The 16020-nt window shown below is 45.3% G+C and overlaps 1 protein-coding gene across 8 annotated transcripts in view; it reads right to left on the minus strand.

Moving 5' to 3' along the window:
• Positions 1–5394: 5394 nt before the first annotated feature.
• LOC144503554 (histamine N-methyltransferase-like) overlaps positions 5395–16020 on the minus strand; it is a 42276-nt gene continuing 31650 nt past the window's right edge. For all 8 annotated transcript variants that reach the window (XM_078228033.1, XM_078228031.1, XM_078228032.1 and 5 more), the window contains 3 exons: positions 12174–12304; positions 6926–7019; positions 5395–6082 (listed from right to left, as the gene is read on the minus strand). In XM_078228033.1, coding sequence (XP_078084159.1) covers positions 5745–6082; positions 6926–7019; positions 12174–12304 — 563 coding nt within the window. In that variant the 3' untranslated portion in view covers positions 5395–5744. The remainder of the gene's footprint in view (positions 6083–6925; positions 7020–12173; positions 12305–16020) is intronic.

The following is a 16020-nucleotide window of genomic DNA, read 5'->3' on the forward strand; positions in this document are numbered from 1 at the left end:
GACGCCCAGCACACCAGTACAAAAGAGAAGGCTGGCCCATTTGCAACAATCATTTGCCAGAATGGCTGAGTGATTGATCCATCATGGCCTCCTCTGGGGGACCCAAGAAAAATCAGTCTTTAATCAATGTGAATCTCTCCAAATGATAACAAGAAATGGCTGAAGGCACTGGATACTGCAGAGGGTATGGGCTCTGACAATATTTTGGCAACAGTATTGAAATCTTATGCTCCAGAACTTGCTGCGCCCCTAGCCAAGCTGTTCCAGTACAGTCACAACATTGGCATCTACCTAACATTGTGGGCAATTGCCAGGTATTTCCTGTGCACAAACAAACAGATGAAATCCAACCTGGCCAATTAGCATCCTATCAGTTTAGTCTCGGTCATCAACCAAGTGATGAAAGGGGCCATCAACAATGCTATCATGTGGCACTTGCTTCATTAAGAAAAACTGTTCATTGATGCTCTGTTTGGGTTCCACTGGGTTACTCAGCTTCTGACTTCATTACAGCCATGGTTCAAACATGGATGAAAGAGCTGAATTCCTGAGGTGAGGTTAGAGTGACAGCCCTGACATCAAGGCAGCATTTGACCAAGTGTGGCTCCAAGGAGCCCTACCAAGCTTGGAATCAATAGGAATCAGAGGGAAAGCTCTCTACTGGTTGGAGTCATGCCTGACACAAATGAAGATGGTTGTAGTGGTTGGAGGTCAATCGTCTCAGTTCCAGGACATCACTTTAGGAGTTCCTCAGGGTAGCTTCCTAGGCCCAATCATCTTAAGCTGAGATGACCTTCCTACCGTCGTAATCTCAGATATGGTGATGTTTTGCTGATGACTCCACTATGTTCAGCATTATTTGGTGGCAGAGTGGTTAACACTGCTTCCCCACAGCGCCAGGGACCCGGGTTCAATTCCAGCCTTGGGTCACTGTCTGTGTGGAGTTTGCACTTTCTTCCCATGTCTGTGTGGGTTTCTCCTGGGTGCTCCCACAATGCAAAGATGTGCTGGTAATGTTGATTGGCCGTGCTAAATTGACCATAGTGCCAGGGGGATTAGCAGGGCAAACAAGGGTTACAGGAATAGAGCCTGGGTGGAATTGTGGTCGGTACAGAGTCTATGATCTGTGAACTGGCCCATGCCAAAATGAAGCAAGACCTGGACAATATCCAGACTTAGGCTGACAAGTAACATTCGCACCACACAAGTGCCAGACCATCTACAATCGCCCTTGACATTCAATGACATTACTATCACTGAATTCCCCACTATCAACATCCTGGGGGTTACCATTGAGTAGAAAACGAACTGGACTAGCGGTATAAACACTATGGCTACAAGAGCAGGTCAGAGGCGAGGATGCCTGTGGCAACTAACTCTGACTCCCGAAAGCTTGACCATCATCTACAATGCACAGGTTAAAGGTGTGATGGAATACTGTCCACCAGTCTGGATGAGCGGAGCTCCAACAATATCCAAGAATCCTGACACCATCCAGTACAAAGCAACTCTTCTGATTAGTGCCCCATCCATATACATTCACTCCCTCTGGAGTTTTTTTTTCTCCAAATTATATGGACCAGTAAACATATTTCTACAGGGGAGAGGTCATTGAAGAATTCTAAATAAAGCTCATGAAATCAACACAACTGTCATTTGGGTATCAACATAAAACAAAAAAAATCAATCCTAATCATAGAATCCCTACAGTGCAGAAGGAGGCCAATTGGCCCATCAAGCCTGTACCAACTTCAGTTCCACACAGGCCCTATCCCTGTAACCCCACATATTTATCCTGCTAGTTCTCCTGACGCTAAGGGGAAATTTAGCATGGCCAATCAACCTAAACTGCACACCTTTGGACTGTGGGAAGAAATCAGAGCACCCAAAGGAAACCCACGCAGACACAGGGAGAATGTGCAAACTCCACACGGACAGTGATCCAAGGCTGGAATTGAACCCGGATCCCTGGCACTGTGAGGCAGCAGTGCTCACCCCTGTGCCACCGTGCCGCCCATTTCTTGTATCAGCTGAAATGTTTAAATAATTTTCTTTCGACATAATAACTGACATAACTGAGTTCATGTAATGGAATATGGGTTAAAATCGTGTCACTGGGTAATTTTCTGTATTAACTGCAGCCATTCTGAATGAGTGTACAAATATGAAGTTATTTACTATGTCCCATAGGCTGCCCTGAGCTTTATTATCAGAATGACAAATGTTCTGTCAGTTTTAATAGGATGGTCCTCTGTAAGGACTTTTTTGTTATGCAGACAAGGTTCAGTAAGCCGTGCAGTCAGTACTGCACGTAATAAAAGACAAAAGATTATAATGAATTTCAATTACAAATAGATTATGGTTAATGGGAAGTGCGAGTAGTGAAGACATGGATCTGAAAAATTGGAATCAGCAGCAGTACTTAGTGATGATTTATGTTGCAATTGATGTCATCAGTTTTTAAACTATCGGACCAATATTAACGGTGAGTGGTTGCTCTGATGCACTGTTACTGAAGGGAATATTTGCATTCCATTACAGGGATATTTATAAATCAAAGCAATGAACAATACTGGGCTGGAAACTACCAGGAAATTTTTGTTCAATACTCCGGTTCCCTCAAATATTATGTGGACAGATAAAAAGAGGAGAAAAAGTATGAAATATAATTTTAGAATTGGAGATCATTGAAACAAAAACTGTGGTGAGTTTAATGGACAGTTACTTCCATTATCCAGCAAATCCAGCAAAGTGTTAAACATAACAGCTAATATGGGCTGACAAGTGGCAAGTAACATTCGTGCCACACAAATGCCAGGCAATAACCATCACCAATAAGAGACATTCTAACCACTACCCCTTGACATTCAATGGTGTTACCATCACTGAATCCCCCACTGTCAACATCCTTGGGGTTACCATTGAGCAGAAACTCAACTGGACTCATCACATAAACACAGTGGCTGCAAGAGCAGGTCAGAGGCTCGGAATACTGTGGCGAGCAACTCATCTCCTGACTCTCCAAAGCGTATCCACCATCTACAAGACACAAGTCACGAGTATGATTCGATTTGATTTGATTTATTATTGTCACATGTATTAACATACAGTGAAAGGTATTGTTTCTTGCGTGCTATACAGACAAAGCATACCATTCATAGAGAAGGAAAGGAGAGAGTGCAGAATGTAGTGTTACAGTCATAGCTAGGGTGCAGAGAAAGATCAACTTAATGCAAGGTAAGTCCATTCAAAAGTCTGACAGCAGCAGGGAAGAGGCTGTTCTTGAGTCAGTTGGTATGTGACCTCAGGCTTTTGTATCTTTTTCCCAAAGGAAGAAGGTGGAAGAGAGAATGTCCAGGCTGCGTGGGGTACTTAATTATGCTGGCTGCCTTGCCGAGGCAACGGGAAGTGTAGACAGAGTCAATGGATGGGAGACTGGTTTGCATGATGGATTGGGCTACATTCACGACCTTTTGTAGTTCCTTGTCGTCTTGGTCAGAGCAGGAGCCATACCAAGCTGTGATACAACCAGAAAGAATGCTTGTTTTGATGGTGTACTCCCCACTTGCCTGGATGGGTGCAGCTCCAACAACACTCAAAAAGCTTGATACCATCCAGGACAAAGCAGCCCACTTGATTGGCACCACATTCACAAATATCTACTCCCTCCACTGCCGCCGCTCAGTAGCAGCAGTGTGTACTATCTATAAGATGCACTGCAGCAATTCACCAAAGATCCTTAGACAGCATCTTCCAAACCCAGGACCACTTCCATCTAGAAGGACAAGGACAGCAGATACATGGGAACATCACCATCAGCAAGTTCCTGTCCAAGCCACTCACCAATCAGACTCGGAAAGATATCAGCATTCCTTTGCAGGTGCTGGGTCAAAATCCCGTAATGCCCTCCCTAACGGCATTGTGGGTCAACCCACAGCAGGTGGACTACAGCAATTCAAGAAGGCAGCTCACCACCGCCTTCTCAAGAGCAACTAGGGATGGGTAATAAATGCTGGTCAGCCAGCGACGTCCATGTCTCATGGATGAAAAAAAATAACAACCTGACATAGGGGAACAACACCATTTGCATGATGCAAACAGTAGAGCACAATAATTAAATCAGCAAATCCTGTAGTTTTACAACTCTTGGGATGAATTTTAATCCCATGGATTCATTCACTGATTTGTACATTAATAATCCATGGTGTCACTAACATGTCATTATTTTACCAGCAAGATGTGGCCCAATGATGGTGGTAGGAGTTTAACTAAAGAGCAGCAGGTGAAATTGGAATGAAACAAATAGAAAAAAAGAAACTTAACTAAAAGAGAAAGAATTCATGCAGATAAGGGGGCAGTGGGATTGTGAGGTTCAAACATTTTTGGATGTTTCATGTAACTAATTCTAATTTGATTTATCCAGACATTTTACCCAACTGTACCAAGTAAACTGTTACACTTGACTTCATAAACATTAATTAATCACTAAACATGTTAATATAAAATAAATTAGTTGCTTGGTTGTACTTGTAACAAAAAAGCCAAGGAGTCAAATCTTCCTGGATCTGCATTCTCTATCACTTTATTAATTTTAAAACATTATGATGACAGAAGTAAAATGAGAGCAAATAAAATCATAATAATGAAATGTCTGCTATCAGTTCTTACATTAACTAAAATGAGCTTTTCATAAGGAGACTATGGCATAGACACCAGGGCCTGATTTTCCAGGATGGTGAGCGCTTGACGGCGGCCATCTTGAGAGTCGGCAGGAAACACACTCTTGCTGACTTTGACAGGCCTGCTGTCATTTTATGCTCAACTGAGCATTGAATGGTGGCAAGCAGGACTTCCGTCTCCACTTGCCAGCCCCTCTAGGCACAGCACAGCAGCAGCCGGAAGAGATAGTTCAGTGCCAGGTCCACTCCTGAATCTCGACAACAGTCTTCAGGTGAATACCAGGGATCCCGGGGACAGACGGATAAAGGATGGGTTGGGGAGGAAGGTTTGGGGGGATTGGGCTGGTGTCACTGTCGGGGGTAGGCCATGGGGGTAGGGTGAGCCAGAGCTCCCAGGTCCCTGAGGGGAGGGCACCCCAATTCTGAAGGGATTCAGGCACAGCTTATCCCCCTTCCTGCCCAAGATTGAGGGTGAAGGCTTTTTCTGCTTGGCACCCTGATCCAACAAACACCTACCAACCTTAACATTGAGACTGGTTGGGAGAGGACCCTTAAGTGGCCAATTATGGGCACAAACTGGAGCATTGGCGGGCCTCCTCTCTGAGGCCCTACCCACCCCCACTGTAAAGTTTGGTCTGCAGTGGGTGGGGTCGGAGAAGGAATCGCGTCCATGCAGTTTTACTCCACCCTCCCCCCCACCCGCCCCCGACCCCCCGCCACCTCCACCCACCTCAGAATCTATCATGGGAATGGAGCATAACATTTTAGCCCAGGGAAACATGTGGTAATGTACAATCATGTGTAAGACTCATCAAAAATAACTCAATTAGAAGAAAATATTTCAAAATCTCCAGCGCTTCACCCATGAATATCAATTTTTCATGTTGTGGAGAATCATTTTACAATTTCAAGAAAAATTTAACAGATTAATTCAAAACATTGATGCAGGCACAATCTAAAAATTACTTGATCTTAACCCCACCAGATTGGGAATAAGAGTATATAATTATGAAGAAAAATTCTAACTGATGCCTACTGAACAGTGGCTGACTGATACACATCCAATTAACAGTCAACAACTATTATGTACATATCGTTGTTGTAAAGAATTTTCCCATTTTCCACTCTCGAGCACTGAGGCTGGCGCAGGAATTGAAGAACTTCAGCCTTTATATTGGCAGGGGCAGTTGTCCCAAAATGCATTGTACCTGTTATGAAGTCCAAAAGAAGTTCACCATTCTTATTTCCTTCAATGAAACACTCGGAGATATCCAGTTCAGCAGAAAACTTATTGTTCCGATACTTCATTCTCATTTCATCAAGCACTTTGCAGACATCAAAGAAAAAATTGGCATTGAAATAAGGTCCATATTTGTCCCAAAATGTATGAACTCCATTGTTAGCTGTTAATGGTAATATTGGAAATATATTTGTTAAGATATCTGAAAGGGTTAAGAATCACACAAGCTTAAAAATCACATAAGCTGCAAGCTGAACCTCTGTCACACAGGGAAAGCTATGTGCAAATCACAGGTCTTGATTAAAGCAGACCCAGATAAGGGTCAAGGACAATTTAATTGAATGATGTGCAGCTTCAGCTCATGTTTGTCCATTAGAAAAAGGAACAAAGGGAAGGGAGGTTGATATACCATTGGTCAGAGATATATAGCTATCATTGCTTGATGATATAACATGTAGAAGTTATAATTGGACACTATACCCTTACGTATGCATGATGTAACCTTAATCAATAACTGTAAGTGGATAGAGATAACTCCTATACTTTTATTGGTATGTGCTAAAATACTTGTAATTGAATTTGAAATTATAAATGCTTGTGTATTTCTGAATTCTGTACTCCGACTGGTCAAAATGGCTGAGTCGGAGTCCTGTAGTGCTATATTTGTCAATATATCATCTCAAACCACTTTGTGACTTTGTCTGGCTACCTGAGGGGAATGATAGTTTTAACTACAATAGATGTGATAGCACTGTAACAATATTTGATTGAAATGCTGCTGGAAGAAGACATGTAGGCATCTAGGTAACCAGCCTCTATACAGTTTTTACTTGCATAAGATTTTTCTGCAAATGTACACATGTACCAAACTGTATATGATTAAACTTCAGGAAGAAGTCTAATGGCAAAGAGAAGAAATTTGATTATGCTTTTATCTTATCTAGCCATTCATTTTTTACAGGCTTCATTTGTTCTAGCAAATCAAAAACAATGGATAATCACCTACCTGAAGCATAAATGATTAGAAGTTTGCCATTTTTTTCCAGAAGACTATGGAAGTACTTGATGGTATTATACATACTTTCGACAAAATATAACATCTAGTGAAGGAAAAAAATGCAAACACTGTTATCATCTGGCAGGTAGTAATTGTCATGCTAAACAAGTCCTAAAGGGAAACTTGGCAAGCTATCACAAGATTTTCAATTTGTATTTTAGTCAGGAATCACAAATTCTGAAACACACTTCTGAAAAATTTAAATAGTAAATTAAAGCATATATTAACAAAATAAAGAAAACAGACAAGATTACAATTACACAGTTCAAATTAGTCTTAACATTTCCCCCAACAGAATCTTACTCGGTGAAACTTGGTAGCATATAAATTGATGTGGAGATGCCGGTGTTGGACTGGGGTAAACACAGTAAGAAGTCTAACAACACCAGCTTAAAGTCCAATAGCAAAAGCCACTAGCTTTCGGAACAGGCTGTCCCTTCGTCATGTGGGTGGGAGTTAAAATGCACATTTAAATTTACAAGTTGAATTATAACTGAGAACACTGGGGGCAATCTTGAGTTCACACTTGCTGTCCGTGGGAATGATGGCGGGGGTTTAAGATTTAGTGCAACCCTAGAAGTCGTGGATCTCACAGGTGAAATTGCATCTTCTGAGTTTAGCCCCCTTTGCTGGTGATGTAATCAGGTTTATATCCATAACTGTCGTGAAGCTGATTTAAATATATTTTAATTTATTCACATGTTTTAACTCCTTCCTTGCAGTTTACTGACATCCCCGCTGTATACACAATGACGTCAGCGTGATTTACAACAGGTTCACTCAGACCTGAACCTGTCATGGGGATACCCCCAGGGGTTATACTCACCTTTGCACCTAGTAATGCCCCCTGGCACTGACTCTGGTTGGCGCTGCCAGGTTAGCACCATGCTGAGGGGCAGAGCTAGGGGCAGACCCCAGTGGGAGCCTTATTGGAGAGGGGAGGATTAACTTATTTGCGATGGTGGGATGGTGGGGGGGGGGGGGGGGAAGCAGATATGAGAGCCGGAGATGCTGGCGATGGCCATTTGGCGGGGGGAGGAGATGCAGAGTGGGTTCCAGCGCTGACTGTATGGGTGGGGGAATGGATTTGACGTTCAGGAGGAAAGGGGTGCCCAAAATGACTGTGTAGGTGACGGGTAGGGGGAGGTCGGGGGAGGTCGGGGGAGAGGGCCAAATGCCAGATTCGAGTGGGAGGCTGGGGGCGGGGGGGGGGGGGGGGGTGGATGCTGGCTCCAATCTGGAGAGGGTGGTAGGAGGGGAGAGGTGCATGCCAGCTCCAATCGCAGGCAGGGTGGGTGAATGCTGGTTCCGATTGGGGGGGGGGCTGCGGGGAGCCCCTGAGTGCTCAATGGTTGGCTGGTGGGTGGGGGAAGGAGCTGGGGGGGGGGGGTGGCTGGGAGGAGAGGAGGACATTGTTTGCCATGATTGGGCTGCCCTTTAAGCATGGTACCCCGATCTCAATGCAACCGGATTTTGCAGTTGTGTTCATGCCCTTCTTCACGATGTGATGCATGTCCACCTATATTTTTATGGCAGGGTGTAGTAAGTTCTGGAGAGAAGATCGGCATTTTTCTCTGGTGAGAAACATGTAATTTTTCCCACCAGAACCATCACTTTGCCATTTTTCTGGTAAGATTCCACTCACTGTTTCATGTTATTGAAAAATATTAGTAAATACCAGAACATAAACATAATTCTTTCCCAATTTCTCCACTTCTAAAGACACGGGCCTGTATTTTATCTTATGGTGTTCCTGAAGTTGATGCGGGTCAGAGTGGATGTGAAACCCTTTCCTGCCCGAGATGCTGCGTTTAGGGCGATATTAAGCTGGGTGGCCAATCAGGCCCAACCAGCATGCAATGCTTCTGCTTGTTGGGCTTGCACTGTGCAGGATTGGGAGCACATTGGGAGTTGGGCCCAATGAGGAGGGGAGGTTTAAATCCTGAGGAGGCATTTCCCTGAAGACTGCCAGGAATTATGGCGGAGACTAAGAATCTGTGGTCACAATCTGCACATTCATCGAGTGGTACCCCTTCCTGTTGATGAAAGCTCCGGGCTCTGGTAATTTGGTGGGCACATACATGCAGGCTGTAGCACCCTGGATGTGGGGAAGCTTTCTGTGAATGTTCGTGTTCTCTCCGCTTGGCTGCCCTTGCCTGCCTGGTTGTGATGAAAGTGGGGGTCTATCTGAAGATGGCATGAGTCAAAAGCTTGCACAGATTCCCCACTGCATCCTGAAATGCACTAGAGGAGTAGAAGTTATGTACCACTATGAACTTCAACACCGCCAGCATAGGGTGACCACAACACAGTTGGAGGCAATTACTGCTCCTATCATTTAGCAAAGGGATGTCATAATTATTCCCGATCGGGTGGGGTCACGCAGACTCTTACGGCACTGGACCTCAGACATTTGCAGTTAGTTGGTGCCTTGCCTATATATTCCATCCACTGGGAAGTCACATCTTCATTGTCCCCTCCTGCCTTGGCCTCTCCATTGGCCCTGCAGCAACTGAACCCATGCACTTCCTTTTTACAAGTCCCTGCCTGGGTCACTGTCTATGCTCATCAAGCCTCCTCTCGTACAATCTTCTAGAAAACCTTCCAGGGAAGTCTGAAAATGCTGAAAGTCATGCTTCATATGCTGAATAATAACTGGGAAACTCAATCGAAACTCTATACCCATGCAGAAGAAGGTGGAAGAAGGTGTAACTGGGGTGATCAGTAAGTTTGCGGACGACACGAAAATGGCTGGACTTGCAGATAGTGAGGAACATTGTCAGAGGCTACAGAAGGATATAGATAGGCTGGAAATTTGGGTAAAGAAATGGCAGATGGAGTTCAATCCTGATAAATGTGAAGTGATGCATTTTGGTAGAACTAACGTAGGGGGGAGCTATATGATAAATGGCAGAACCATAAAGGGTGTAGATACGCAGAGGGACCTGGGTGTGCAAGTCCACAGATCCTTGAAGATGACGTCACAGGTGGAGAAGGTAGTGAATAAGGCATATGGCATGCTTGCCTTTATAGGATGGGGCATAGAGTATAAAAGTTGGGGTCTGATGTTGCAGTTGTATAGAACGTTGGTTCGGCCGCATTTGGAATACTGCGCCCAGTTCTGGTCGCCACACTACCAGAAGGACGTGGAGGCTTTAGAGAGAGTGCAGAGGAGGTTTACCAGGATGTTGCCTGGTATGGAAGGGCTTAGTTATGAGGAGAGATTGGGTAAACTGGGATTGTTCTCACTGGAAAGACGGAGGATGAGGGGTGACCTAATAGAGGTGTATAAAATTATGAAAGGCATAGATAGGGTGAACGGTGGGAAGCTTTTTCCCAGGTCGGTGGTGACGTTCACGAGGGGTCATAGGTTCAAGGTGAGGGGGGGGAGGTTTAACACGGATATCAGAAGGACGTATTTTACACAGAGGGTGGTGGGGGCCTGGAATGCGCTGCCAGGCAAGGTGGTGGAGGCGGACACACTGGGAACATTTAAGACTTATCTAGATAGCCACATGAACGGAGTGGGAATGGAGGGATACAAACGAATGGTCTAGTTGGGACCAGGGAGCAGTGTGAGCTTGGAGGGCCAAAGGGCCTGTTCCTGTGCTGTATTGTTCTTTATTCTTTGTTCAGATACGAACTCTCTATCACAGAGACACTGCTACAGCTCCAGGGTCCTTTTATCCTGCCCTTTGGTGAGGAAATGAAGAAAATGTGACATGTCCACCCATTTTGCCAGTGGGCCACATGCGAATCAGACCTTCAAATCCCATGCATGTGCAATGACATCGGGAAGCGTTCCTGTTGTCTTCTCATGCACTTTAATGTACTTCTGGGTCCAGCATGTGCCCGCCTCAGCCATATAAAATTCTGAATGTAGATGTATGTTGGGGGAAGAGTTTGCACCTAAACAGCTATATGGCTAATATCCTGAAGGCGACCATTAATGTTTACAGAAGATTCCAAACACCCAGCAATGAACTATGTCACAAGATTTCACATTCTTAAACAATATCAAAATTTGTTGTACACATAAAAGAATTAAACAAAACAAGCACTGCTAACACCACTATGGTTTATGCTACAAAGTCAGGTCCACTTGTACTTCCTCCCAAGAGTTCTCTTTTCTTCTGGGACCAATGAAGCAGGTGTGCCACAGACTTCTGTGATTCACTTGAATTCTCCTTAATATTTCAGCTATTTCTCTGTTTCAAAATTCTATGGAATTATTTCCATTAGCTTTTGGCTATGTGACCCAACGCCTTTTCTTTTACTCATTTTACAACTATGGATGCCTCAACTCCGTGCTTGGGTTGCCAATAGATATCCATTTGCCCTCCCCCAATTTTCCAAGCTAACACTGCTGATTGCTTCTATGAGGACCACTGAGGTCATGATCATTGTCCAGTGTCTAGAGCAATGGTTCCCAACCTTTTATGTCTCATGGAACACCTCTGTATGATAAAAACATGCTGAGGCACGCCTCTTATTTTCTCTGTCTTCTTCCCTTAATAGGAACTTCATTTTTAACTTTTCCCAGCAATCTCATCATTTTTTTCTTAACTTCTCCCGGTTTCTTTTGCTTCTCCCAGGCATGTTTCAGCCTTTTTGAGTTTTTGCATTTTGTGTGGGTGCATGGAACCTTTGTCTTCGGCTCTGAACCCCGTTAGTCACATGTTGGGCCTGACCAGCATAAAAATCACCAGCCAGCACATGCGCTGGAGGCCCAAGATTTGTCAATTCTTGGGGATGTCAACCACAAAGCTGAAGACGAAGGATAGTTTTAGTTTATTTACATGAATTTTGAATCTTTTTTCACGGCACACTTGGGGAGTTGTCTTGGCACACCAGTATGCCACGGCACACCGTTTGGGAACCACTGGTTTAGGAACAGGTTGCCCACACATCTGTTCGATACCAGAGGTGTCAAAGGTAGACAGATCAAAAATGGGGACTCGATGTCAGACTCGATGGGCCGAATGGTTTCCTTCTGCTCTGTAGGGATTCTATTTTTGACATCAACAAAAATAAATAGAATTAATATTATTTCAAAACATGACTATGGTACATAGCACCAGAAACACTGATGGTTATAAGTGGCATAGTCATGCATTTGGCGAGAATATTTGCCCTGTTGATGGGTTGAGAATCTCCATTGTCTGTCGGCTGTAAAGTTATCTTTAGCTGCAGTTACCTGGACCATGTGAATGAAATCAAACTTTTTGTTTGCCATTCTCTCATTATTTTGCTTTTCGTATTCTTCCGAACACATCTGGTTCCAAGTGAAGGAGATATTGAGACCCTGACCCTTTTCTTTCACAAGCTCTGGAACACAGAAAGGATTAGAAGGAATTCACTTTTGTTCATAAAGTAATTGGAGACACAATGGCCCTTACCAAAAACATTCTGACTGCAAAACGAATGTGAAAACGGGAGGGAATCATGCCATTTTTTGGGGCGAATCGAATCTTATCTCACTCTGTGGGAAAACTGAAGTGGTATTTCTTTCCCGCCAGCAAGGGGAGTGTATGGGGACTAAGCTCACCAAAACCCGGCAGATTTCAGGAGAGCGCGCCATTGCACATGTGCAGATCTCTCTGTTCTGTGTAATATTGACACACTTCTTTGGCTTCACATATATGCTTTGCCTGAAAACAGGCCCTTGGTTCATTGTCTGCTGATGCTCCATCCTGAGTTGTTTTCTCTTGGCTGTTTTTGCCAGTGGTGATTTGCCATTGCCTTCCACACTCAGGAGTGGGGCGAGAAGGCAGGTCCCAAGTGTATCGCGGCCAGAACAGATTCAAAGATGACCTATTGACATTATTCTGAACCACATGCTAGCCAACCAGCCGTCTGAGCTAACCGTCCCCATCCCACTCCTCCCCCCTTCCGCCCCACCCCCCAGCCCCCCACCCCCAGGGACTTTTAAGAAAGAACATTAGTAAATTAGGTGTCGCCAAGAAAAAATGCGATGAAGCAATTTGTTTACACTTCAATGTTGAAAAATATTGTTTTTTCAAATAGTATGCGTCATGGTGGCACGGTGGTTAGCACTCCAGCCTCACAGCATCAGGGACCCGAGTTCAATTCCCGGCTTGGGTCACGGTCTCTGTTTGCACATTCTCCTCGTGTCTGCGTGGGTTTCCTCCTGGTGCTCCGGTTTCCTCCCACAGTCCAAAGATATGTGGGTTAGGTTGATTTCCCCTGCTAAGTTGTCACTTACTGTCAGGGGAACTTGCAGGGTAAATACGTGCGGTTATGGGGATAGGGGCTGGGTGGGATTGTGGTCAGTGCAGACTCGATGGGCCGAATGGCTTCCTTCTGCACTGTAGGGATTCTATGGATTCTATGTAACACAAAATTAAGTTACATCATTACCAAAACAAATGTTAAATAAACAGAAGGATTGAATCAGGTCGACATTTAAACCACTAAGTCCCTGGCAGAGATTCCTCAGTAAGAGTTTTAACAACACCAGGTTAAAGTCCAACAGGTTTATTTGGTAGCAAATCCACATCATGGCTACCAGAGATTCCTCAGTCAGTGATCATTAACCTTGACGTTGAAAAGACCCCTATTATTTTAGATACCCACCATTGTTAACTATTGATCATGCTTGCACCACCTCTCTGAAGGACCCATTCAATTAGTCTCACCCTTCTCTCACCCTTCCTCCTGGCCTTACAATTCTTTTTTTTCCCATTTTCAAATCCCCTTTTGAAAGTTTCTGCTGGATCTGCTTTCAATCCCCTTTTAGGCAGTGCACCCCAAACCATCATCATAACTGGATGGGTGTAATTTTCAAGTGCCACCACCTGCCCTTCCCCCACCCCCACACGGAAGGTTCAATGGTGAGTGGGGCGTGGGGGCAACAATATGGCGGAAGCTGAAAAATCGGGTTTCGCCCTGGCGTGAAGTGAGGACGGGTACTTGTGCTCCCGCCTGCCGTGGCGGGTCACCATTCCCAGCAGAGGCTGGCGTGGAAGGGATTTCGCACTGCATTAGTGGGATGCAAATGTAGGCCTGACCAGAATCAACACCCCTCCACGCCCGATTGTCTGCTCCCCCAGTGGAAAATCACGCTGGTCCAGAACACATGCAATGTGGTCTGTAGATGTCAGTGCTTACCTGAAGATGACCTGGGGTAGCTTGTGGAGATGGGAAGAGAAGATCGAGGCCTCCAGCCACTGGAGCCTGGAGTGCTACATGCAGCAGTGGGCGGGTCAAGCACAAATCAGGTTAATATCCTCAGTGCAGAAGCTGGTGTGAGGCAGGCATTCTCAGAACAGTCTCTCCCAGGAGGTAAATCTTCAAGCTGCAGGTGGATAGCAGCAGGGGGGGAATTGTTGGGCACTGATAGTCTGTGCTGGAGGGGAGGGGATTAGATGGGAAGGAGGAATGAGAGGCGGGGCAGGTATAGAAGCCTAGAGGATGGGTGGAGGAGTTTTGAAATGGTAGGAAAGAGAGAGAGAGAGATGCTGCAGAGATGATGGAATGGACGAGGTGGTATGGAATGGGAGGGTGGTAAGTGTGTGTGCGTGTGTATGTGCGTGTGTGTGTATATGTGTGTGGACAGGCATGCGGGAGTAGGGGAGGAGAGGGGAAAGAGGTTCAGAGGAAGTGGTCTGGAGAGTCACTGGAGGAGACATAGGGGGCATAATCAGTGTACTGGTGATAGAACAAAGAGAACAAAGAACAAAGAACAATACAGCACAGGAACAGGCCCTTCGGCCCTCCAAGTCCACGCCGCTCCCTGGTCCAAACTAGACCATTCTTTTGTATCCCTCTATTCCCATTCCGTTCATGTGGCTATCTGGATAAGTCTTAAACGTTCCCAGTGTGCCCACCTGCACCACTTTGCCTGGCAGCGCATTCCAGGTCCCCACCACCCTCTGTGTAAAATACGTCCTTCTGATATCCGTGTTAAACCTCCCCCCCCTCACCTTGAACCTATGACCCCTCGTGAACGTCACCACCGACCTGGGAAAAAGCTTCCCACCGTTCACCCTATCTATGCCTTTCATAATTTTATACACCTCTATTAGATCTCCCCTCATCCTCCATCTTTCCAGTGAGAACAACCCCAGTTTACCCAATCTCTCCTCATAACTAAGCCCCTCCATACCAGGCAACATCCTGGTAAACCTCCTCTGCACTTTCTCTAAAGCCTCTACGTCCTTCTAGTAGTGTGGCGACCAGAACTGGACGCAGTATTCCAAATGCGGCCAAACCAATGTTCTATACATCTGCAACATCAGACCCCGTCCTATAAAGGCAAGCATGCCATATGCCTTCTTCATCACCTTCTCCACCTGTGACGTCACCTTCAAGGATCTGTGGACTTGCACACCCAGGTCCCTCTGCGTATCTACACCCTTTATGGTTCTGCCATTTATCGTATAGCTCCCCCCTACATTAGCTCTACCAAAATGCTTCACTTTGCATTTATCTGGATTCCTATCATGCATTTATGCATGATAGGAAGGAATGGTGAGGGCGAAAGGAGGAAGCGGGAGCCGGTAGGGTTGGAGGGTGAGGGTGCAGTGACATCAGCTGAAGGGGTACTGAGTATTGTCGTACAGGATGCAGAAAGTGATGTGGATTCTGGGGGATGAAGGGGCATGTCTATTGAAATGGGAGTAGGCTCTTCAGGAAGGTAGGGAACTTAGATATTCATCTGCATGGGATAGAAGGCGCTGGGTGAGAGTTGAAGGGTAATGTGGGAAGGTGAAATGTGAAACCTGAGTCAGGGGGTATGGGGTAGTCAATGGTTATGGTGGGAGAAGGGGAAAGGTTTGCGACTCACCATGGAATGTTCCTCACACCATGGTGCAACAATACAGAGCCTCATGGTAGAGATCTCTGGATGCTGCATGGGAGTTGGGTAGTGGGGATGGGCAGAGATGCAGGTTGTCTTAACTGGACAACTAGAAGGGAATCCCAGCATGTGGTACTCATGTGGTACTCATGTTGCTGGGGTCATGGGACAGATGAACATGCGAAGCGCAAAAGGCTCAATGTGCATGGGAGACTTGATGCCA

Source organism: Mustelus asterias, chromosome 14 (genome assembly GCF_964213995.1).
Source record: "Mustelus asterias chromosome 14, sMusAst1.hap1.1, whole genome shotgun sequence".
Classification (NCBI taxonomy): domain Eukaryota; kingdom Metazoa; phylum Chordata; class Chondrichthyes; order Carcharhiniformes; family Triakidae; genus Mustelus; species Mustelus asterias.